The 26,863-nt window shown below is 38.9% G+C and overlaps 2 protein-coding genes across 2 annotated transcripts; one reads left to right on the forward strand and one right to left on the reverse strand.

The window, feature by feature from the left end:
• Positions 1–5: 5 nt before the first annotated feature.
• LOC145494559 (uncharacterized) lies at positions 6–14,552 on the reverse strand. Its single transcript, XM_081474056.1, has 14 exons — positions 14,382–14,552; positions 14,130–14,246; positions 13,617–13,680; positions 11,866–11,905; positions 10,545–10,587; positions 9,275–9,390; positions 8,734–8,853; positions 7,876–7,991; positions 6,806–6,882; positions 6,147–6,180; positions 5,302–5,444; positions 4,608–4,683; positions 2,932–3,053; positions 6–2,190 (listed from the first exon to the last, which is right to left on the reverse strand). The coding sequence occupies exons 1-14, from the start codon at positions 14,550–14,552 to the stop codon at positions 1,921–1,923; spliced, it is 1,509 nt and encodes a 502-aa protein (XP_081330182.1). The 3' UTR covers positions 6–1,920.
• A 20-nt stretch (positions 14,553–14,572) lies between these two features.
• Positions 14,573–26,845, forward strand: LOC145494577 (sodium/potassium-transporting ATPase subunit beta-1-interacting protein 1-like). Its single transcript, XM_081474077.1, has 8 exons — positions 14,573–14,714; positions 14,935–15,072; positions 18,120–18,200; positions 21,145–21,279; positions 22,381–22,422; positions 22,909–22,969; positions 24,021–24,099; positions 25,745–26,845. Exons 1-8 carry the CDS (start codon positions 14,661–14,663, stop codon positions 25,752–25,754), a joined length of 600 nt encoding a protein of 199 aa, XP_081330203.1. The 5' UTR covers positions 14,573–14,660; the 3' UTR covers positions 25,755–26,845.
• Positions 26,846–26,863: the final 18 nt, after the last annotated feature.

Consider the following 26,863-nt stretch of genomic DNA (forward strand, 5'->3'; position numbering starts at 1 on the left):
AACTGTGGAATCATAATCAACGAGGCGCTGGACACCGGGACATGGCCATGGACGCGTGTCTTAAGGAAGCCTTAGTTTCAATTCAGATCACGATACTTCCAAAGATGATCAACAACTTCAGTCTCCCGACCTTCCTCCCCGACATGCCACGAAACAGTGATGAGAAATCAGAATTTGATCATCGCTGGAAATAAAAGGGTTAACGCAAGCTCTCCTCTTAAGAGTGCCAAAGCCGTAAAGTAAAACTGACTTATTTTATAAAAATTGCAACTTGGGAAAATCGAGCTATCAGAAGTTCTGCGCAATAGTTACCATTTTGAATTTGCCGCACTTCAGATTTTCACCTAGATACTTTACAATTAAAGGCCACCTTGTATAGCGGACTCAATATCTTTTTTATTTGGATGGTCGCACACAAGGGTTTCAGTAACTGACATTAACGTAAACACCACCTTCCACAACAGAATAAACAGTACTGCTCAAGAGCGTTCATTTGAATGGTCACACACTAGGGTTTCATCCACAGACTTAAAAGTTAGAACCACCTTGTACAGCATAATAAACAGTACCACATGAAAGTACTGCTCAATAGCTTTCATTTGAATGGTCACACACTAGAGTTTCATCCACAGACTTAAAAGTTAGAACCACCTTGTACAGCGTAATAAACAGTACCACATGAAAGTACTGCTCAATAGCTTTCATTTGAATGGTCACACACTAGGGTCTCATCCACAGACTTAAAAGTTAGAACCACCTTGTACAGCATAATAAACAGTACCACATGAAGAAACTGCTCAATAGCTTTCATTTGAATGGTCACACACTAGAGTTTCATCCACAGACTTAAAAGTTAGAACCACCTTGTACAGCATAATAAACAGTACCACTTGAAAATATTGATCAATGGCTTTCACGTCAATCATAACTTAGCGTTTCATCAATTAGTCGCGTTTTCCACAGCATATTAGTATAAATCTACTAGCGTTCTATCACGAATGCCGTTCTCTGGTTGGCTACGCTACTCACGTTCTATTCTGTGATAGATAGTGAGTAGCGTAGCAGTGTGCCTTGTTAACAAAATGACGGCCGCTTCTTGGCGTTTTCGAAGTGACTGTGACGAGGATTTAGATAAAGGTTTTGAACGACTAGTAGATTTATACTAAAACAATTAGGTTATTCGCTCTCGATTTCTATGCGTGATAGTTGACGAGGGCGCAGCCAGCCAAATCGAAGTGGTTTAGCGTTGTCTGTACTCTTCTCGACAACGATATGCGTCATCACAGTGGTCAAAATGCTGTGGACTCACGAGGCGCAGCCTCGTGAGTCCACAACAAATAGCCACAATCAATCAATCAACGTCAAAGAAAATGCCGGGGTTTTCTTCAAAGCGCGAGCTGAAAAAGGCATTGCGTGACACATTGACGCGAGCAGCGTTGTCTTGACTCTTATCGACAACGGCAAATTAGCCAATCAGATTGCGAGATTTGTGGATTGCATGCCACGAAGTTTGACTCTTTAACGATGGGTGAATATACCAGATCTGTTGCAAGTACTGAAACATTTGAGCATGCCACATAAACATCACTAAATAACGAGTTTCTAAATTTTCTACCGTGAGGGTAACCGGAGAGGGTGGTGAGGGTGGGGGTATTTACAGGTTACATACCTACAACCCCACCTCACCCCTACTCCCAGCGATTTTGGATTACTGTCAGTAATTACTCAATAGACACTCTTTTTTGCAAGGCAAATGAGACCTTTTTTATGTCAATTCAAAGGATGCAAAAGGCAGAATCTGGCCTCAAGTTGAGTCAACATCGATGCTCTCGGAGTTGATACATATCTACGACAGCTCCCAATGAGTAAACGCGCTCGTGAGTAAGACCAGAACTCATTCTCCCATTGCAAAATTCAGTGTTATCTTCTCGATCTCTTGCTGCCTGTATCCCTGTCGTCGTGATATCGCACCCGTTTGCCTCCCTCTCTGTGTTGTTTTTTGTCTCTTTCTCTCCTCCATCTCCCTTCCTCGTCTCTACTGTCCTTTCTTGTATTGTCGTTTTGGTCTCTACTGTCCTGTCTCTCTTCAGAGGCATCCCCTTCGTCTGGATTATTATCACTGATGCCATGTTCGTCTTTGTACTGCATCTCCAAGACTTGCATTTGCGTCTCGATCAAGTCACGCATTACCTAAAGGCGAAAGGAAAACAGCGAACTCTGAGATGTATCCAAAACTGCATACGAGCTAAGTGGCCCATCAGGCCAGCGCTTATCTCCGGTTTCTGTAGCATGACGCGACCAGGGGTATTTTTACTCATCCCTGGATGGGATGCTAGTCCATCGCAGGGTTACCCCCAGCACTGATTAAATTCGCTGGTACCCATTTTTATACTTGGGCAGAGAGAGGCACTGTGAGAGGAAAGTGTCTTGCCCAAGAACACAACACAATGTCCCCGGCCAGGGCACGAACTCAAAACGCTCAACCCGGAGGCGAGCGCACTAACCATGAAGCCACCGTGCATCTCTACCTTCAGTAAACACAGCTTATGAAGTGGCTCTACAAGAACGTTCGAAAAAGTATCGATCTATAGATCTTAAGAAATTGACCTCATTTTCCACGGTCTACACTCTTTTAGAATATTCCTGCTGTATACCCGCCATTGAAGCTGCGCATGCAGTACTATTTATAAGAAGCCACTCAGCTTAGTTCTATTGTTTTGTGTTCTATTGTGCTCGGAAAAAGTCAAAAGCAAGAAAGCAAACTACCAAAGAAACAAACATCGTGCCTGACCAAAGGCTTGTTGCGTTTTTACACTTTACTAGCAGTTTAGTTTACTCTACATCTTCTTCCTAGATGACTCATGGAGGTGGTGTGAAATGATGACGACTTCCACCAAGGGGTGGGGGTTAGGGTAGCAGGTTTATACGTACCTCCACTGCACTCCTTTTGGTGATGTGCACGTTCTTCGCTCGGTAACTCTGCCGGCGTCTCTTGTAATCACGCTGTTCAGCTAATACTTCAAACCGAGATTTAGGCTGTCCGCCTTCAGCATCTGCAAGATAATCGTGAAACTTGAACCTACAGGTCAACAATCCTAGTCCAGTTCTAGCCTTCTCTCTCTGTCACGCAACGCCATGCTCTCGGGGAGAGGGAGAAACACAGCGGTCAAACGTCTGCGCATGTGCGAGCAATCGAGCAACTAAAAGGCGGCCAAAAAATTTTCATGACATTGTTCTTTTCGTGGGTCATCGGCATCCTATAAATGACATTTTCTTCGTTATTTATATATTTGTTTTTGTTTTAGCCTGTACAACGAGAGCTAACAGAAATAAGAGTCAAAAATTGTTCTACCTTCTTCTTGTGGCAGGTCTTTCTTTTCTGCGGTATGTATTTTCCGTGTTCCATGAATTTTGTAGTTTAGAAAAGATTTTCCCACCCGGTCAAAGACCAGGTACAGGCGGTTTGGGATCGGTAGTTTGGCCAGCTATGCCCCCATGACGATGGACATGAACATTGTTTGTCGTTTCGATTCATCTCGCTCCTGTGCTTTAGACAAATCCAGGATCCGAAAGGAACCCCCACAGTCCTTACCAAAATTTGTCCAGCTCGTCTGAGCAAAGCCCAATCACTGCAATTGTCTTTTTCTTCTCTCATTTTTCCTTCTTTTACACACCGTTTGTCGTCCGTTCCGGCGTCACGCATCGTGCGATTAATAAAAACAAATAACAATATACTACGCCGTCGGCTCGTAGCATGACACGGGTTTTAAGACTTGTAAACTTTTTTGGTAAAGCTCAAAACAAAATGGTAAATAAACAGAATACCGGTAACTTAGTAAACTTTGTGTCTGAAAAGTCTTAAGTTTTCCTTTTACCTGCTTTCTTTTCCTTTTACAGATTTCTATGAACTTTTCAATTTTTTTTTCGTAAATTTTGCGTGACACCGGTTGTTTCCCATGTTTTCCTTCAAATTTTGCGCGGGAAATTGGCGCGCGGCTGCCAAAATATGTACCAACTTGCGCATGGCCGACGTTTGACCGCTGTGTTGAGAGGGAGTCGACGAGGACAATCGGTGTCATAAACACGCCCAGGTTAAAAGAGAAAAAATCAATTTCGCACACCTATCGGTCTCCTAGCATCCCATAGCACTGGGCCACAAGAGCTAATACTATTCATTCTTGTTTAATAAATTTATACTGATTCGTCCTTAGTCCTGTAAGGTTTATTCTATTGGAATCTCTATAGTTTCTTCTTCAACTCTAGTTATTTCGACGTTTAGAATGAAACAAATTCACCAAATAGACCAAGTTCTACCTTTGCTGTGAGATTTTGGGGAAACAAAAACAAAAGAAATCAATTCATCATTCTTAAACCTCGACGTGATTTCTCTTCTTGTATTCCTATAAGTCTCGGAGCAAAGTAAGAATAGATCTTCATGTATCGAAAAAGACCTTATATGCCATAGGGTTTACGTCAGGGTTGCTTGGCAACCAGTGACGTAAGCCGAGGCCTCCGACAATTCCCGCGCTGAAGATTTAAACACAAAAGCTGCCTGCCTGCCTGACTGCCTGCTGCTTCCGGAAAGTAGTTCACTCTGTCTGTCTTACCTTTGTCATTGTTTGGGTCAGAAGCGACTTCCAAATCTACCTCTTCCTTCTGACCTTCACGTTTGGCCTTTGACTTCTATTTGTAAAAGTACAAGGAAAAATACTAAGCCACACAAAGGGAAAACACATTTATTGACGAGAGACCGTAAAGGAAACCTTTCTAGACACAAGATGTAAACTCAGTGGTTTCAGGATGTAAATTTTCATTAATTTACTGCGTATTTCGTTTCGTTTCCAGTCAGGAATTCCCTTTATCTCTTACTAAACGTTCAAACCCAGTTTCCTTACCCAGGCAAGGAGTTTCAAAAAATATAAATTACACTTATAACGGAGGATTTGGATAAACAATTAAGAATAAAAATCAGCGATAATAATTATGAATAACGTCTCGATGACTCGCTCCTCTGGAAGATCATGAACGAGTCATCGAAACGTCATTCAAAATTGTTATAATCGCTAATTTTTATAAACTACACTACCACACACAAGGAGGTTAGGCTGTGTATGAATTCTGGAAGCTTCCGTATTAGTGAGGTGTGTTTTGTAAGGGGGAGGGGGGGGGGGGGGTCGGCTCAGTTCTTGTAATTGCTACAAATCTCTTGCAAGTTAAAGGAAAAAGGACCACAGGCTTGACTTCATTGTTGAAGAACTTACACTTGGGTGTACAATAAAATTATTTTACACAAATACGGACCTGTATCACATGTTCATATACAGCAAGCCGCTGCTGAGGCGATAACTCATTTATCACCCGGTCCATGGGAAGGGGTATTTCCTGTATATAGTTTTCAACAGGCAGTGGTTCATGAAAGTCCGCACTGTCTGTAGTGTTGAGATCTACAAAGAACAACACGTTAAATTACTGGGACTGAAATAGGTAATTTAGTTTAAGTAAACATATCTATTTAACAGTTGGACATCTGGAGAAAAAGCCAGGTCGGAGACACAAGATGGCGCATCGCGGCCCATAAAATTTGTTTTCCTCATATAGAACAGATTGAGAGCAATCTTCGTATTTCTCCGAAGACTGCTTCGCCGGTCCTCGCTGGCCGATCCTCTCTTGTCGCTTGTCAGTCGTGGTTCGCTGCTTACCGGTCTTGGAATTCTTGCATTCGCTTCCCGCAGTATTTGGTGAAAAATATATACTGCTTGCCACTCCTTATATATAAACTGTAGTCTTATGTGCAGAGGGATTTCAATCGACTGCCACCAAACCAAACCCAATCACGACAAAACAAAAAGAACGAAATGAACCAATCAGAACAGGAAGCAAAATCAGACGGCCCGTGCCAAGCGCGGGAAAAAAGCGTCTAAGCTTCCAAAGTACTGGACTTTGAAACGAGAGGTATTTGAGCCAATCAAGGCGAAGATGTTGTTTTCTAGGCCAATCAGGTTTAAACGTCTTCACAACTTTTCTCGCGCTTGTCTCCGGCTACACGTTTTTAGTTCACTTACAATGTCCAAAAATTAAATTACTGTTTCAGTTGGGCCTCTATTAACTATGGCCGAATTGAATGATATTACATTCAAGAGACATACCCAAGGGTTCTTGCCTTCTGTTCTCTATGCTGGACTGAGAGGGAAAATAAAACTACGATAAGTAACCAACCATTATTAAGCTGCAAGAATGCCGATATGGGCAAAATAATGAAGAGGAAATTCGAGGCTAGTTAGACAGAGACTGAAAGAAAAACGACAAACCTTTAAATATGGAGGGAGTTGAGATCATAAATAGCAATTCAAATTAGGTTAATCAAGTGGAACAATGAGCGAACTTACAAACTGCATATAAGAAGACGCACATTAAACAAAAATCAGATTTACAGTAAGAACATGAACAAGCGGAAAAAAATAAAAACGATGGAACAAACAGATGGCCAAATGGACACAATGATTCGCGACACAATTGAACTGCTTTGGCCTCAATTTTGTGCGCCCCAAAATGCGCTAGGAACGTTACGCAGTTACGCTGGCTTAGAAATGAACGAATGAGCAAAGAAGACGATGAGAGGACAAAAAATAAGAATATAAACACACGCACATGTACGAGACTGAACAAAGAAGAAAAGGTACACAGACAAACAAACGGGCAAAAGAACTAACAGATGAACAAAAGAATAGGAACATTAGTGATAAACGATCGATAAACGCGTACCGCAAAGACATGGCACTTACGAAAAAAGGCAAAGCTTTTTTACCTGCTTGGCGTTGTTCTCTTCGGCTGAGATTGAAACAGCAAGAAATTTCCACAAGTTCAAAACGAATGACTGTGTTTCTAAGATATAAAGGAAACCAAAAACAGCATTTGAAAAAGTCCAGTGAACTGACTTGAATTCATCCTGGCGGGTAATAGGAAGCTGCTAGTCTTTGAATAAACTTATTTGGCCTTCACAGCTCACTCAACAATCTCTGACCAGTGTGTGGAAAGTCATAGAATGCACAGCTGTAGGTTCGATTCATGGTGGAGTGTCTACTAGCATTTTTTTGTTCTAAAATGCTTGAATGTACGTGTTACTGCAAGACTAAATTACATGTACGATCCGAACAGACTAAAGTGAACTTTAAGAAAACAACAAAGAAAGGAATGTCCCAAGAAATTTCAGCGACTGGAAATTTTTTCTGTGAACGAACTACACGGTGTGCTAAAATTTTGATAGCGCCCTACTCTCTCTGAAGAGAAACGTTGGTTAGAATCTAATCAACCATGTCGAACCCCAGTAGGGAAAACTCTCCAAATGTACATGTACTAAGTTAGTTTACAAGTAGGTAACCATACATGCTCTGTTTGAAAGCAGAAAAATCACCTTCAAAGGAACAAAATCTTAACTGAGATTGTGAAAAACTCTGAGAAACAAATTTACATTTTGGCTGAATTACACCACGCCGGGGAAATTTGAAAACGCAGCTTTATTTCTATGGTTAGGCCTACCGTCCACACTGATCCGTCACGAAAACGGAGCTTTTCGAAAACGCTCTTCAAACCAGAGGAATCTGAAAACACCGGCTTTACGTTTTGGCGTGGACAGAAAACATTTTGAAGGCAGGGCTTTTCGAGAACGCTGGCATTACGATAATCAAGTGATTTCCCTGACTGAGTTTTCTTCAAACACAAATCCAAAATGACCGGTGATCCTCGCATTATCAAATTTCTCCGACTTAATGTGGACAGATTTAACATTTGATGCGTTTTAAGAATGAAAACGCCGTTTTCAAATTTCTCCGCCGTAGTGTGGACGGAGTTTGTATAGAGAAAGTTCCAGCTTCTCACCATTTCCAAGAAGATCCTTAAGCATCTCTTCCATACCACTTGGATGAGCAACCTTCTCCTCTTGAAGACAGGATAACACAAAATTCACCAGACGATTGCTAGCACCCTCTAGAGAGCTGCGATAAGCAAAATAATTTATAACTTACAGTGACTTTTATAACAGTAAATGGGTTGGACCCAGGAGTCAACTTCATTACCAGGGTCTCTCAACTTGTCGCCCTCCTGGAGCGAGAGAAGAGCGGGCGCTCCGGGAGAGCGGATAGACGAGAGACCCTGGAAACGCAGTTGCCCAGGAGTATCAGTAGCTCATCTTCTGTGATCATCTAAGTGAGGATAGTTCTGTTCTGAAGGTGATTGATGTTTTGAAAACCAACCTGGTCGCTGAAGGTGACTTCTGCTCAGGTTGTCCAAATGTCAGTTACCAGTAACAGTTCCTTTCAGAACTATCGTCACCCAGACGATCACACCAGATGAACTGGTGTAATTTATACATGTAAATGTTATTGCCAACAGGCACAATTTTACCAGTTAATGAAATATGAAGACTGGTTTTTTTTACACAAAAAAGTGGAAGAGTACAATGTATGTACACTACAGTTCGTGCAGAGTACACGTATCCTATCACATCATCATCAAATTATTTATTCGAGAAAAAAAAACCTTTAGATCATGTGGCAAAACATTCTTTATAGAAAACATTACAATGTGCATAATGATAATCTGTAAAGATTGCTTTGATATTTTCTGTCCATAAATCAAATGTAATAAGATTTTATGGCTACACCTCTCCAGTGTCACAAAAGTCTCCAAACTAAAGCACAATAACTACATGTAATTAGTTGAATGGCTTCAGTTTACCTCAGATATTCAACTTGAGGCAAATTCTGGATGATCCAGGTCTTGATTTTCTCCTGTGGCACAAGATGAAGCTTAAGTCGTCTGTGAGAGGCTGGTATCACCTCCCAGGCCATTATTGATCTGTAGATGCATAAATATTTTTACAATTACACGGTCATGGAATTGATTTAATTCGTAATAAAATAGTACCACTTGAGATCAAATTATATAGACATGAAATATTGTGAAGTTCCATGGATGTCTGAATCTCTGGATGTCTGCACGTTACATGCACAGTATCGAGGACAGTATTGCTGCACATAGCGTAATGGTTCATTTTACCATGCGACAGTAATTACTAGCTACTAAACGCATGTTAATTCAAGGAATTTTACTAGTACATGTATGCAATTAATATTCTCAAAAAACAAGATCTCTTTGTAAATAAACCTACCTTAAAGCTATTTTTGGGTTAACTTTTTGTAAGCCTACAATGTATTTTTGTGATGTTACAGTAAAGGTAAACCTAAAAAAAATTCCACAGGAGCATTTTTCCACGCACCTTCTATTATCCATAAAACCACTGTGTGTATCTTGGTTCTTGGTGAGAATATTCTGTTTGCTGCTTGCTAGTCTTTCCTCTAGTGATTTGCCATTACTACAACACACTGGGTTAGCCTGCAACAGTCCAAAAGTCTTTTTCCTTTTTTTTGTACTGACAACACCTTCAGTGTTCAAATACAGTCAAAACTCTGGAAGTAGGTTTTTAATGTTTCCATACAAAGTTGTTTCGATACAAGTTGCTTTGATACACATCCCCAATGTTGATTCAATATGAACTTCAGGAGTTTTCAAGCAAAACTAACTTCGCGTACGTAAAGCTTATATTGAATTGACTTTAGATGTGAGTCAAATCAAATTCAGTTTATGTCGAAAGGACTTGCAATGAAACGGCTTTACATCAAAGTGACTGGTTGCCTGCTGTCTACCTCCGCACTAGAGGTAGACACCCCCTAAAAGGGGACACTAAGTAAATTGGTCCCAGCCACATACAAACACTGCATTTACAAGTAAACCTACCATAAGCAGACACCTCTCTTAAGGGGACACTCTTTCTGGCTACAAGGGTGTCCACTTGCGGAGGGCTCAACGTTCTTTGCTTTTCTCATTGTATGAATCAACAAATACTAAATAATATGTACATGTAGGTATTAGGAAATTACCAGATGTAAGCCGGTTAGAAAAATCAGCAGAGTCAACTTTCATTGTGTGGTTCCAGGTAATATGAATCATTCTCACAATACATGTATGGAACGTCATTGGTGATAACTAGTATTGTTGAGGGGATGGAGTAAGGGGTCCAATCCAAAGAAAACCACCTTGAATTGGGGTAGAGAGGGTAAAACCACAAAATCTTGCTTGGGGGAGAATAATTTACAGTTATGGATAATTTTTGAGCATTAAAATTCAATTTCTGTATTATGTAGAAAAAAGCTGAAGAGTCTTGACTTGACTTGTTTTGGAAGAATCTTTATTGTTCAGCATACCCTTGGTCTCTGTTTTCACAATGACTATGGTAATTCAAATTTCAAAAACGTTTTTATATGAGCATTTTCTTTCTATCAGGATGAGTCACTAATAAAATATGTTCACAATCAGTAATCACAAGGTTCATTTGTACACATTGTAACAAGTGAAGTTGGTAGGTAATAGTAAATGTACATTATAATTTACACAAAAATGATGTCTGCTGAACATTTTTACAAAGATCTTCCTTCATGTAGCTGCTATACTGATCTTCATTGACAATTAGCCATTTCATTTACACTAACCTTACTATTGGAGCTTTTGTCTGGCTCTTGATTCAGTTCACACCTTATTAATAAGAAAACAAAACAAGGTGTAGTCTAAATATGTATAACATCACTTGTAAGTAATTTTGTGGTAAAAGTGCATACAATCATGTAAACTGTATTGCTGTTGACTGATGGAGACCAGCAGAGTAGAAAATAATTTTTATGACATAGCAGGACATGGGTCCTCTCAAAATTTTGATTCAATCCCTAGGCACCTGAAGTAGGGTTGGCGAATGGTCCTTCAAAAACCATGGGTCTCGCAAAATTTTTGCCGAATTTCACGGTTCTCGCAGTCTCGTTTTTTAGTGGCCATGTGCATCTTGCAGTCTCGATTTTTTTCGAGGCTAAGAAAGTTGTGAAGCACCGATTTGTTTATTTTTTTTTTTAAAGTTAAATGACATTATAACATCTTAGAACCTGAACGTCTTGAGTTCGCATTTAAAACACTTTAAAGTCTCGGTCTCGCAATTGAAGAAATCAAAATGTCTCAGGTTCACAAAGAAAAACGCTAATCTCGTCGTCTCGCAAAGTCTCGCATTTACAATTCGCCAACCCTTGAAGTGACAAATACAGCATGAATCATCGACAGCTTAGCCTGCACTGTGACCAATTTTCAGAGCTAGCTTTTATTTGTTTCAAGTTTTGTACACAGCAAGTCTGGAGAGAACATCAAAGCAAAACAAACCCCAGATCACTAAGATTTGGGATTTTAAACATGTTTCAAAGCAAACATGGCCTTCAGATAAGATCTTCATGACTGTAAAGTTAAACTAAGTCATTTTGGTGCTTGGTTGTAATGTGCGATCATAATGTACAGCGTAGAACTGAGTTGGGAACAATAGTATTAAATAAATTTGTTCAGACAACGTCTGATGGCTGACTGTTATTTCCAGTACAGGAAAATGAATAGTTTGTACCAAACAGACTATGTATATAACTTGATAATATGAAAAGGTATATATAAATGTATGCAACAAAGTTGTTACAGCCCGTTATACCCGCATGGGTAGACTAAGTAAGAAACCTAACAGATTTGTAATAGTACCCCATGACTGACTTGTAAATGAATGACTTGTAACAGTACCCCATGGGTACCGCACGTTAGCATTTGTAGCGTCACGTGACTCTGTGTTGTTCCCTCGTGTTTCTTTGCAAGAGTACTTGTAAAATGATGCATGTCGAAAGCTGTGAAAACGAAGTGCTGTGTAAAGCTGTGAAGCCGTAAATAAATATGTTGTGTTACCAGAACAAAAGTAAAATGTCTGCATGAAAATAGAGCAATCATGACTTTTTATACCTATTACTTTCATTCTTGAAGGAACTGTGCTTTTCTTCATCTAGTAAAAACAACAACAACAACAACAACAAAACTATTTACAATGATATGATCTTACTAGTGAATCATACACTGCATACAGTATCACCATACCCAAAGAATCAAATTGAAGGAGTGCATGGAATAAAGCCCTAAGTGACTTTTGGAAGATGTTGACATAGCCAGCATTGAAATGGGTAACCCGAAAACACTGACCCCCGGTCCGCGGACCCCCACAATGGCCTGGGTCTGCGGACTACCCTACAGACCGGGTCCGCGGACTACCCTACAGACCGGGTCCGCGGACTACCCTACAGACCGGGTTCGCGGACTACCCTACAGACCGGGTCTGCGGACTACCCTACAGACCGGTCCATGTACCCCTATGGACCCCTCTATGGACCACCCTAAAACAGTGTAAAAATAACTAATAAAGATTTCACTTATGGTTTTTCTAATAGATTCAGACTCATGTCGGTGATTTTCCAGTGTTACACTGTGCAAATGTTTGACTTGGGTTTTTAACACCCCACATCCCCTCCCAAAAAAAAAAATGCCTAAAAGCTGTTTTCAGGGTAAGGAGATGCCGATGGTAAGAAGGAAAGTTCTTACCTTCCATTCATAGCTCAATCTGGCTATGAAAGATGTATTTTTAGACCATTAATTCTTGTTTGTATCTTCTATTCCACGGAGTAAATTGTGAAGCCTGGAACGAGTTCACGAACCCACGGGAGGATGGGCTGAACAAAATGGCAGAGGGGAAAGAGCACAAATTTCGAAGCTTCCTGGAGGCTTCCCCATATGTGTCTTTTGTATACTTTATGGCCACAGCAAAGAAAATGGCAATGCGTAATTATATAAATTACATCCGAGCCTGAATCCAGGTCTGCCCATTTGCACAATGTAATGTTCGGAATTTCGTCGTCACAAGTAATCTATTAGTCAAGACAACCCGTAACTGAAATATTTATTTATTATTTTTATTATATTTTGGGGGTGGTGCATAGAGGGGGTCCTTAGGGGGACTCCATGGACCGGTAGATAGATAGATAACCTTTATTTTAAAACGATGAGTATTAAAGCTACATGAGCTTGTGGGGTCGTTTGCAATTAACTATTCGGTCCATAGGTAGTCCGCGAACCCAGTCCGTAGTGGGGGTCCACAGACTGGGAGTCAGTGTTTTTGGGTTACCCCATTAAAATACCTCGCAGCAATTCATACAATTTACACATGTACTCTTGTCTCCATAATTGTATACAAAGAACTAACTAGTACTAATTACTAGTTCTTTTGAGGCAATAACTTCAATCCTAGCCTGCGAACGCAGACGTATTTCCGGCTGTCACTTGGTTCTGCCGAAAAATAATGGAATTCTAAGCCGATCACAGTTTAGCTCAAATAACCCCAGAACTACTGCGTGAGGTATTCGCTGCAAGGAGGGCTCGAGTTTCATTCTATCATGGAATCTGATTGGCCATGGAGAACCAAAATTCATTACGTCACAGAAATCGTTTCCTGGCTCGGGTTCGCAGACGTTATTTTTTGGCAGAACCAAGTGACAGCCGGAAATGCATCTGGGTTCGCAGGCTACTTCAATCCTGGCTGCCTCAAAATGTTCCAAAAGTCACTTAGGGCTTTATTCCATGCACCCCTTCAATTAGGCATATTAACATAGCAAGTATTTATTAGTAAACATTAGTATGTACAGTGTATGTTACATTTAGCACTGTACCTATGAAGACGGGAATCACAGCACTGGATGACTGGTAGAAGAATTCGGGGCTGGAGCAAACATCCTGTGAAAAGCAACAATAATGACTGTTCATTAAATGTGACCAGACCTGATCAAGTTTGCCATTACAGTCTCAAACATAACTGGATCTAGCTTACAGACAGGTCTCTTTTGAGACATTCCATTTTTTATCCGCAGCCCCCCTATGGAAGGCAACCTCTGGCACAGGGCCTGTCGGAAAATATTTTGAAAGGGGCCGACAAAATTTTGAGCCACTCAGATGCAAACTTCAAAGGTGCTGACAACAAAAAACTACAGTGTTGGAATATACCCATCCGTGGGGGGTAGGGGTTGGGGGGGGGGGGAAATTAAAATGTGGAATGTCCTGTTTTTCAGACTTTTTATATTGTTGTTAGTATAATTAGAAGAACGTTCCACCCTCGGCTATGATCGCCGACACTTACATACATTTTATGTCTATCTATTCATTTTTACTGATCAGAAATATCTTGCCTGTGGTCGTATGTCCTTGGATGTGTATCTACAAACATTTACGTGTTTGTCTAGCCTTGATGCTGGTATCCTGTGACTCGGGTTAATTGGACAGTGTACCAACTTCGAATTTCTGACCTTCAATTGGATAAGAGAGAAAACAAACATAAGCTTAATAAAACCCACGCTGAGATCAGTAAAATGTACGTACTCAGTTAGTTTGATGCTGGCAAATTTTGAGGTCAAGTTTCCCGAATTGGCGCCTATCCATACCTTTTTCATCAGGTTTTCCTTCCTCCACTTTAACTGACACAATACTCCCTCCATTTCGCGTGCAGTGCGACTCAAAAACGACGCAAACTCTCGAACACACTGTTCCTTGTCCGCCATTTTGGATTTGCTCCTCCTGGGGACCGGAACGAGTTTACCATATTTGGGGGCCATCCGTCAGTCTGACGGGAAGGCAAAATATATTGTGTATGACTTGTTGTTTAGGAATGTCTTGAGAAACAGCGTCTCACTGGTACGATACTCTAAGAAATTTTATCCAACATGGGCTGCTGTAGAGGAAGGAACATCCTCTTGTTCATTTTAGTTCTTCAAATGGTGGGTATAATCAGTTGTATGGAATTGGCTTCACGCTGCGTTCTGCCTACTTTTCGAGATGAGGTTACAGCACTAGAACATGTTCGATTCGTTGACACGCTTTAGTTAATAGTTTATCAAAATATATAATCTTAAAGTTGAGGACTCTTTGAAAATAATAAACACTGATTGCCAGCCATTGCCAGCTTATAATATGTTTACTGTTTGTATTCTTTTGTAGCTGGTGGTTGTAGAAAGACAAGTTTTCGATTTCCTCGGCTTCATGTGGGCGCCGATCATCGCAAACTTCATCCATATTGCCTTCCTAATCGTGGGTATATTTGGAGTCCATCAATACCGATCTCCTTATGTTATAACGGTGAGAATTTAACAGCAATTAACCTAGCTTGGCTTTTTATCGTACGGAATTTAAGCATTGCCTTCATCACTGATCAGCTTCAGAAAAGTAGTTTACAAAATTTGTGGCATGATTCTCTCACAACGTGATATTTGAAAATAAGACTCCAGTGTTTCTGGTGGTATCAAACCGAATATACGTTCCGTAAAAGTGGATCCGACGTTCTTGAATATTGTGAAAATGGAAAAGTTTTTACGTGTCGAAATGCGCAAAGAGAATCAAAGATGCAACATCATTTCCGAGTGTGTATCTACAGAGACTGTTCTAGTTAGATCTTTCTTTTACATGTAAGCTTAGATATTCCACGAAAGGTTGAAACGCTAGTAAAGGAATCGATTGTGGAAACTAGCAGCTTTTTGTTTTTTGCAATTCCAAACCACTTCCCAATACTTTTCCATTTGCTAAGTATGTTAAATAAACCCGCAAGTTTTTCTTTGTGATCTGTTCAAAAATAACAAATTCTATGCAAATCCATTAAAAAGGTTAGCAACGGCAATTGGTTGCTAATTTCTTTCGAATTATTTGCTTCGCTGAATGTACATGCATATATACCTCTTAATGTGTCTTCTACACTTAAACAAAAGTTTTGTGTCTTCACAAAATGGATCTCTGCCAATTTATGGACTGGCTCTAGATTTGATTGAGTAGTCTGTCAGTTTTAATTTAATTGATAGAGATCTTCTTTATAATTAATTATCTAAAACTGTCATAAGATTGGCAAAGGCTAAATTACGAAGAACTTAAATTGGCTTTGGGTTACTGGTAATTACAATGCCAATTCCAAGGGCAAATATTATCACCTTCCCTCCTAACCCTCCTCAAGGCATTTGTCTGGCATTTGCCATTTCCTTGTCAGAAACTTGCAAATGCCTCCCGTGTAGCAGGATTAGCTTGTGTAGACAAAATTCCCATTGTGGGGTTTAGGGTCCTTAGGGGAGTATAAAAGAGTGCAAATGCCCCACCAATAAGAGAGCATTATTGTTGTTTGTTTTTCTCAAGTAATACATACAACTGTAAGTTACAGCCCAACTTTGATTTAAGAAATAGAAAACATGTACTGTGTTTCTGTCGAGTTATTTAGAAACATGAGTGGAAGTTTGGGAGAACGAGAAATGCTGTGGGAACACAAGCCATATGTAAGCGAGTGTTTCCGCAGCTTTTTCGAGTTCTCCCAAACTTTGACAAGTGTTTCTATAACTTGATAGAAACATGGAGAACATTGTTAGAAAACTCTGCGACAAAAAAAGGGAAACAACTTGTTTACTTTGATCATCAAAATGTAAATTCTCTTTGCTCGAGCCATCATTATGTCAACAGCTCATGTAAGTTTTGTGTTTCTACTGGGTTATAGAAACACGATTTTTAACCAATCAGCACATATATTTTCTTCGCGCTGTTTTCTAAAGCTATTTGGAGGTCTAGGGCATTTTAATATTGATGTACTATAGATACAAACACTGTAGAAAGTGCTACAATCCTTCTGCAAAGACTGACTCAGGGACCTCTAGATTTCAAATCCAGCTCCCCAAATTACATGTATATTGCCCCACACTACAAACATGTAACATAGATTTATGTTACACATAGATTTATGGGATCTTTATCAGTAGCTGGGCATACACCCTTATATGAAAACAGTACCAATGTATAACAAAAATACACTTATGTAATCCCCTTACATAATGAACTGTTAAACCCGCTGGTTATAAGACTCCTTAAACCTGCTGGTTGTAAGACTCCTTAAAACCGCCGGTTATAAGACCCCTTAAGACCGCCGGTTATAAGAGCCCTTAAAACCGCCGGTTATAAAACTCCTTAAAACCGCCAGTTATAAAACTCCTTAAAACCGCTGGTTATAAAACTCTTTAAACCCGCTGATTGTAAGACTCCTTAAAACCGCCGGTTATAAGCCAAAAAAACTAGCACGTGGCAAAACACAGGTGTCAAACTCTACAAATTACATGCAGATAACAGGGGAAACTACACAGACCTATGACCTCTGACAGCTCTACTCTGGTGAAATGTCCTCCTAAAAACAGGATTATTGCTTAACGAAATATTCAAAGATCCCCCTATCGTACCATACAAAAGGGGCAGATCATCAATAATATACTATACTACTTCAGTTCGAGCAAAACTCTCAAAGCGGCTATTACACGTGGATAGGAGTTGTGTAGGCGTGTCATCCCATTGTTGTCACTGGGTCTTATAACCGGCGGTTTTAAGGAGTCTTAAAACCGGCGGCTTTAAGGAGTCTTATAACCGGTGGTTTTAAGGGTTCTCATAACCGGCGGGTTTGAGGAGTCTTACAACCGGCGGTTTTGAGGAGTTTCATAACCGGCAGTTTTAAGGGGTCTTATAACAGGCGGTTTTAAGGAGTGTTATAACCGGCGGTTTTAAGGAGTGTTATAACCGGCGGTTTTAAGGAGTCTTATAACCGGCGGTTTTAAGGAGTTTTATAACCGACAGTTTTAAGGAGTCTTATAACCGGCGGTTTAAGGGGTCTTATAACTGGTGGTCTTAGGGGTCTTACAACCGGCGGTTTTAAGGAGTTTCGTAACCGGCGGTTTTAAGGGGTCTTATAACAGGCGGTTTTAAGGAGTGTTATAACCGGCGGTTTTTAAGGAGTCTTATAACCGGCGGTTTTAAGGAGTTTTATAACCGGCAGTTTTAAGGAGTCTTATAACCGGCGGTTTTAAGAGGTCTTATAACTGGTGGTCTTAAGGGGTCTTACAACCAGCGGTTTTAAGGAGTCTTACAACCGGCGGGTTTTAAGGAGTCTGATAACCGGCGGGTTTAACAGTTCATTATATAAAGGAATTCCTTTGAGGTAAATTACATATTAAGTGTATTTTTGTTATACATTGGTACTGTTTTTATATAAGGGCGTATGCCCAGCTACTGATAAAGATCCGATTTATGTTACATATATGTGTACATGTGTGCTCTGTACTTGTAGTTATAGATTTTAGTCCATTTTATTAACTGTTTCTGTTCTTTGTTTTCAGTATTCAGTCTGGTGTCTTATTTGGTTTGGAATAAACCTTACCATCATGTCTCTTTATCTGGAGATTGATCGACTTACCCATGTAAGACTTACTTACATTTGTCTGTGATTGTATAAATGTGTTTAGTTAGTGTTTGCAGATATAAATCAATTTAAGTGTACATGTATGCATAGACTTTTGTGGTATTCACACTAGATGACTAAATAATGAAACATTTCCTGGTGGCAGTTGTAGCGCAAAGAAAGTAAAGTGGCCCATCAGGCTAGTGCTTACATGTATCTCTGGTTTCTATGTACAGGGAAGTAACTCTAGAAGAGTACTGTACAATAATCACATATTTCTACTCCCCCGGAATGGGAAGTTAGTCAATCTCAGGGTTACTCCCCAGCAGTTACTTTGCTGGCATCCGATATACATTGTTATACCTCCCAACTCAAAATTAATATGTTTTTTGGCTGGAGGAGAACGTGTCATGTGTTGTGAGTCAAAACTCACTAACTCCCTAGGGAAACAACAACTCACGGTTCTCCCTTGTTTTCAGTACAACAGGTAACAGAGCACTTTAAACTGGTAAAGCAATCAGTTGAATTGCAGCCTTGTTTATTAGGTCTGCTCTGTGCATTACATGGAATTGAAATTTGTCTCATTCTTGTCAACTTCAGTGCCGAACTACCTTGCGAGGTAGTTTGTGTGAGTTGTCAGAACGTTCCTTGTGATTTTCTTGTTGTTCCTGTCAGGTTGTTTCAGCAGTAGCACTTACATGTAAGAGCTAACATAGAAAGCTAAACCAATTTTTTCTTAGCCTTTTTTTTTCAGACGCTTGGTCAACCTCTCAATACATGAATCATCAATAACTTGCCCTACAAGTTTTCTATCCTGTATAATTTACGAAGTAAATTATACAGTATAATTTACTTAGTCATTCTTAACTTATTTTAGTTTTTATCCTTATATTATGTTATTTAGACAGGACCCCTTTGATAACAGTACTCTTGCACTGAAGGGCTATCCTGTATAAATATTCATCATTATCATTATTATTATTATTATTATTATTATTATTATTATTATTATTATTAAGGATTGTAAAGAATGAGTGTAATTTGAAATTCGTTTGTAAGTTAGTATTTCCCTGACATATATATTGTCCTAAGAATTTTTAGTTGTAATTTTTTATAAGCTACTAATAAACATTATTATTATTATTATTATTATTATTATTGTTATTACTGAATTGTTCACCAGAAGAACATTTCAAAAAAGGAAAGGAACTAATAAAAACATTTTCTTTGAAAAGACCTCCATCTAATATGCATTACAGTTTACTAATTTTACACCTTTGGCTTTAGATGTCAAATGGAATCAAACAGCATTTTCATTTTTAACAGTTTTTCGTTGTCTTAATTCTCTTGCCCTAAAGTCACAGAAAAGTACATGTAGGCAGAAGCCACTTCGGGGTATCCTCACTGGGCTTACATGAAGTGTCACTACAAAATCAGTGTCGTCTTTCAAAACCAAACGAAATTGCTGCATAATCGTCTTCATTCACGTTCTGGAAGGGTTTTATTGTGAAGGATTCTCTCAAAACATCTGAAAATAGATTTAAACACTTTTGACCTGAATGTGGAGCATTTCGTGATGAAGATGAAGTTTTTGATCACCACACGTGAATGTTGGTCAATTTAGCAACACCAGTTTTCTCAAGCCAATAGTTAGGTGGGAAGTTCATGGAACTGATTTCCCCACATTGCTTGCAAATCAAATACTTGTAACATCTAAAATTACTTTACCTGTAACTGTTTCAATTCGTGACTTCTTGCCATTGCTGACAGATAGAAATGAGAACAACGTTCATTGTCACTTCATCATGAAATTGAACGTAAACAACTCCGATGCACGTGCGAAGAAATGACATCTGCAATGATGGAATTGTGGCAGAAAGCCCGCCAAAAATTTGCGGATCTTGCCTTGAAGTTCGAAAGCCACAGATAGTATACTTACAAACCATAGCCTGCGCAGTTTATCTTTTAATCTGTTTATTTATTCTTTTACAAGGATAAAATACTGATTACATTGGTGAAACAACTATATTTTTTTCTTTTACCTAGTTAATTTTCAAGAATTCCAAGGGATTTTAGGCGGTGATGAGTGATGCTACAGGCGGTAAATTTTACCGGTTACCACCTGAAAAGGAGAACACTGCAACTTGAACTTTTGATTCGCGCATGATCAAATTTGTGAGCCAGCAGGCTTCAAGCAAACAATTTCTTTGCAGTTTTTTTTTTTTTTTTGCTATTTTTGAGTTGGGAGGTATAATAAGACACTTAATGACTGGTCCCGCTGGAAACAGTGAGTTTTGGGTCCCCTCGACCTCAATGTTCCACTCGGCTTCGCCTCTGGGAACATTGAGGGTCTCAGGGAAACAAAACTCACTGTTCCCCTTGGGGCCAGTCATTAAGTGCTTAATTCCAGCTTGCCCTAGGGACAAGTAGCTCTAAAATTTTGCTTGACCTGGAGGTTCGTAGTTTGCTCTTTTAATGATTTAGTCGGCAGATGACTTGCCTGATCTCTTGCCCATCAGGCAAGTGAGAATGAAAATTTCCTTGCCCAGAAGGAAAATCTACTTGTTCCGGACAACCAGATAGCACTTTTTTCAAGCCTTGCACCTGAGTGGAGAGAGACGAGAAGGGTACATGTACATGTCTAAAGTGTCTTAGAGAACACAACACAATGTTCCCAGGCAGAGCTTCAATCCTGGATCACTCATTCAGGAGGCAAGCGTACTAACCATTAACCACCAACCAATAATATTAATGTCACTGCAGCTGTACACTGTAAGCAATATGCAATAAGCAGGATCGCAACAATTCCTGTAGTATCCTGTAGTTTCCGGTAATGAATCCCACAGGATCTTACTACAAACCTGTGCATTTATGTAGACTTTCCTGAAACCAGGTTCTAAAACGACTTCAAAGTTATATATCCATGCAATAGGCTGTCTCAAACTTTGTAACTAACTTTCTAGGAGGACGATTGGTTAAGTTTGAAGACTGGTCATCAAAGCTGGTGGGCGAAAAATGGCATTGGATGCAAATCGGAGACAGCAACAAATGATGGAACTGACTCTCCTACAACAGATGGATGTCTTCTCCACTTCACGGTTAGATACATGTACATAACAGTACTTTTCAACTTAAACTTCCATAAGATATATTATTTTACAATTAATCGTATGATTGTTAACTGCTTATTAACCAAGAGTTGAGGTCTTTCCAGGAAAATCTCAAACCAAGACATTGTCGTATTTACTGAGTGATAGCGAGGTCAATATTGCAAAGTAGAGGTGAGATTTTCCCATAAAGACTGAACGTTGGAGGTTAATAAGTTCTTTATTATATAGCTTTTTGCTTTGTTTTTGCAGGCCTGCAATTGGCCTTCTTTTGCGTTATGGAAGAATGATACCCTAGAATTAGTCAATCAGAGCATGCATTATATTGGCTATCTATAACGGGGCTGGAAATTGTGACCAATACAGTTGTATTTGCGACTTAACTTTACTTATTTGTGGCTAGCAAAACGAGAGTAGTCGCAAATTTGCGACTAGGTTTCGCTTTGACTGACAGAAATTAAAAGGGCAAGCAGTAATCTCAAAGGAAAAAGAACATTACTTGTGGATGAAAGACAATTTATTTGAATAGGTATAATAAAACAAACCCACGATTCTTTGATCGCCAACTGGATCACCATGTTTGATTATTCTAAGGCACACTAAATCTCGAAAACTTCAAAACGGCTACCCCTGTTTGAAATCACCCTATAATGCATTGCAAACCCTTGAGCATTGAGTAGGTCATGTATGTCTATGGATTGTGTCTCTTCTATTTGTTTTTGCGACTAAAAATTTACATTTAGCGACTATTTTTTACCGCTTGGTCGCCAAATGGCAACTGAAGGATTTTGTTAATTTTGAGCCATGTATAATATAATTATTATAACATGGATAAGACCCTGCGCATTCTCTGCTTGGTCAAAAACCCATGTTTCATCAGGGTATAGAACACAGAAAAGTAAATAATTATCATTTCTGCTGCTTTAATTTGTGAAATTCCCAACTGTACAGTTCAAAGTTTGAAGGTTGTACATTGTAATTCTTGAAGCATGCTACATGTGCAAGTTCAGCTGTACATGTACTGAGGAGAATGCTATGTAGTGCCATTACAGCTGTGTTCACATCATTAGTCTTCTTATTTTGACCTTTTAGTATGTGGAATCAGTGCAAGCAGGAGCTGAGTGCATACTGGCTGTAAGTACATGTAATTTTAATTAACTGTGCATGCACATGTGTTGATATTACTGAGCAAAGCCTCTGTGAATCTGGGTTGAATTGACGGTCATGTACAGCATGTGCTTTTGGAACCTTAAGTAGCAGATTTACAATGTAGACAGTGTGCAACTCTGCCCAATGCAGGAGCTTTTGTGGTAAGCAGTCCTTACTCTCATGTGGTTGTCGTCACTGAAAATTGTCTGACACTACTAACAGTAATATTGTATTAGGCTTAAAAAACAACACGTTACTACAATTTTCAAATTCTTTCAAATTTTGTGCTGTACATGTGACAACTGCAAGCAAGTTGTAGGCTTGCAACAGTTTGTGCATACAATTTTCTCTTAGCAAATTAATTTGCAGTGTCTTAGACAGCCCTTTCCCACAGTGTCTTCCCTCTTTTATTAGCAATTTACATCCATTAAGTTGTAAGTTGTGATTAGAATATGCCCTACTTTTCTCTAGTTCATAGGCTTTTGGTTAGGCTGTTGGGTGTCACGATCATTCACAGAGGAAGACGATCACTGTAAGTAAATACATTGTTAGTGATACCATTTGCTACTGTATTCAAACTTTTGATTGGCCAATCAAAAACTTCCTATACTGTTGTGAATATCTTGCCATATCAATTCACCCATTTAACATTCATGACCAGATTTTTGACCAGATGCGGCTATGGTTAATTATTCCTAGTCATACCTTTTTGGTATAATTGTTTTTGTTTTTCCAGTTCTAAGGTTAAAAGTCATTAGCCACTTGAGATGAAATGCACGCTAGCATTTCATCTCAAGTGGCTAATGACTTTTAACCTTAGAACTGGAAAAACAAAAACAATAATAAAATAATTACAATGATTTAGCAAAAAAACAAAAAAGAAAGAAAGAAAATAGAAAAGTATTTGTTTTCGCATTAACCTTACAGTAACTTACTACATGTACATACAAATTTAGGTCTGTAGTCCTTAATGTTTTTTTTTTTTTTCATTTTTTTAACTTGCCAGAAGTTAATTTACATACATTGTCACAGTAAAAGATACGTGTATACATACATGTACATTTTCAAAGTAGTCACCTACTTGTAAAATTAATTGTGAAAAATTATATATCTAGAATTTAATACTAATGAGGATAATACCTACTGTAGGTAAAACTGTATTATTTCAATGCTGATGATTACATGTACACTGTAGCTTACATGTGTGCTCATCAGGCTTTTAGCCCGAATTTGAAGAGTAGCCATCCAAAATGTGCTGTAGGGCCTGCTCAAATGAGCAGTTTTTAAGACAACATATGAAAAATAAGGCAATTTTCTTAGAAAGCTGCATCCACAGGATGCCTGAACAGCCATCTGGCTATCTGGCCTGGTGTGCATATATGTATGCATTCAAAACTGTACAATGTGGCTTCTAGCTTTGTCAGGAACTGCAAACTTGTACAACTGTAAGTTAAGAATACAATTTAGCAAGGAATCCATAGATTCATGTAGAGTAATTTGTACATGTACATGTAGGTGTAATGTCATTATTGTTGACACCAGGTTTGACATTAATTTGATGAACTGATTTGTTTTCTTTGTAGTTGACTATATTGGAGGTTTTGGTTCCATCTCCGCTCACCATCCGCCAACAAAATCATCACGCATGCAGATGCAGCCTATGTAAGTTTGCAACTGAGTTTCTTATGACTTTGAATAAGCCCCTTAAGGCCATTCCCCAGTATTGCATTGCACATCCCTACTGCGCATAATTTCACGTGTGATTAGCGCATGCGCATTAAAAAATGGCGGCTTTTTCTTTACAGCTGGACCTCGCCATGTAAATCGTCATTTTCTTGCAAACGAGTATGGTGACCTACAATTTTTAACTGTTTTGAATTTTTTTAAAATCTCAGTGTAAAATAAATATGGACCAATTCTCAGTGTAGAACACAAAGCAATCGTCGGAAACGTGAATTTAGCAAGCAATCGTGACTACTATCATGGTGCTATTATAAAGATTTATATGGGTATAAACAAGGTCCTGTTGTTCCTAAATGAACATGGGGACCCCTCATTTTCATTTCACAATTTAAGTGCCTATAATATAAACAATCAATAGGCAAAGTTTTACAAAAATCTCAGTGCAGGTTCTATTTCAGTGGGATGACTTTAAGTTCAGGCCAAATACTAACCAGAGGACATGATGCTGAGAGCTAAAATCTAACCCTGGTTTGACCACCAATCATATTTAAAAGAACTTTGAGACAAGGAGTTGGATTTTGATTGGCAAATTAAAGTGAAAGCCACCAGACATTCGAAAAAATATATGACTGCGTAGATGGCAAAAAAAGATAATAAAATTGATGACAAAATGTTGTCAGTGAATAATAATTACTTTGAACAATATTATAATGATTGTTTAATTTTTAGGCAGATAAAACTTTGTCTGGTAGGACCACTGGCCCATTTTATACCAAGAGAAGCATTATCCATCTCCAAATTTATATTAGACGATAAACAATTTGAAGGGGTGATTGGAATAAAGCACAAAGTGACTTTTGGAAAACGTTGAGGTACATGTAACCAGCATTGAAATACCTGCCAGCAATTTACACAGTTCATGCAAAAATTGCTGCTAGGTATTTCAATCCTGACTGCCTTAAAATTTTCCAAAAGTCACTTTGGACTTTACTCCAGGTACCCCTACAATTACAATATTTAGAGAGGAAGCCCCATCAGCCTTGACTGGTTTTCATGCTTGTCTTCTTTCCTGGTTGAATTGGAATAGTGAGAGATGATGATTTTTGTGGAGGGAGGAAAACCAGATTACCAGGAGAAAAATCTTCAGAGCAAGGCGAGAACCAACAACAAACTCAAGCCACGTATGGCACTAGGCCAGAATCGAACCTGGGCCAAATTGGTGGGAGGTGAGCACTCTCACCTCTGGGCCATCCCTGCTCCTCTTTGTTCATCTAAGATGATCTATTCAACTAAGGTGGATAAATTATCTACAATGTGGGTAGAAATCCGGTGTTGATCCGTGATCAGTTGATCTGTTGGTCTTGAAGACTTGCTGGCAGATGAATCAGTTGAAGATGAACTACATGTATGTGCTACGGTCATCTTAACACCAGATTTATACCTTGACAAATTATTTACATGTATCTCAGGCAGACAAGGTACCCATCTCAGATGGTAATTTCATCTCACAGGGATAATTCGTTCCTAGTATACATGTGAATTTGCCCAGACTACATATTGTACCACACTATAGAAAATTCACTTAACATTTATGTATACTTTTTGGTTAATCCTGTACATGTAGAGCATCTTGAAAATGTGGACGGCTAACAGCACAGTGGAACATGGCATCCAGTTCAGGCAAACAAGGGTCAAAGGAACTTTTAGTTGTATTTTTAATTGTTAGTTGTTGGATTATTGAAATCAAGGTATAGAACTCTAAGATATTCTAGGAAGCCCAAAGAGTCCTTCAGCTGCACTGTAGCTGTGGAACCCAGTGTGTACCATAGATGGTGCACACACTTTGGAAATAAGAACTTTTAGTTTTATGTTGTACAGTACTTTATCATTTGCTTGCAATTATTGTCAGAAAACTTGTCCATGGAAGAAAGAAGGAGATGGCACATACCATTCAATAATTCCTCTTAAGATAACACAATTGCTGTGCAGTTTGGTTTTACATTTGGAATAGGACAAGTAAAACTGGAGAATGCGTGACATGTTCAATTAGGTCACGCTTTCTCCAGCTTTGCTTGCCTCGCCCACAGTTCTAAAAGAGCTCAGTTCTGTAGAAAAGTTATAACAACATGATAATGGTTCAGTGACTTCTCAGTCAAAAACATAGAATGCATGTAAAACGTTTTCAGATCCATTTTCATGTATCCTTGTAGAAAGTTGTGTTAAATTTAAAAACATTTCCAATTTGGTTCCTGAGCTAACCAGCTTTGGGAATATTCTTAGTTAATTTGTTTCCTATGTCAGCTGTCTATAGATAAAATGCTTAATGCTGTCCTTGACTAGCACAATATAGAATGAATATGTTGTTTGAACATTACCATGTAAAATGCTGTGCAAATTGCAAAATATTTATTGTAACTACAGATTTCCAAGCTTCTAACCCAAGAAATTTTAAGCATTACCATAGAATGTACATGTATTTTCATTTAGAAGGTTTTAATTATTTTAGTGTTTTGCATTAGCGCTACATGCCTTTTCATGAAACTGTCAAGAATGAGGAAGTCAATTTAATGTCTTTGAATAGACACTAGAATGTGAATTAATATTTCAATGAATTTTAGATTGTACCACAATTAGTCATTTGCATGTAAACAATTAGGGATCAGTATTAATAGTATTTTGCTCAGCATGTAAATAACTCATTAAATTAAATTTCAGTAATTCTTCATCTGCAGATGTCAATTTG

This window comes from Orbicella franksi, chromosome 8 (genome assembly GCF_964199315.1).
Source record: "Orbicella franksi chromosome 8, jaOrbFran1.1, whole genome shotgun sequence".
Lineage (NCBI taxonomy): Eukaryota > Metazoa > Cnidaria > Anthozoa > Scleractinia > Merulinidae > Orbicella > Orbicella franksi.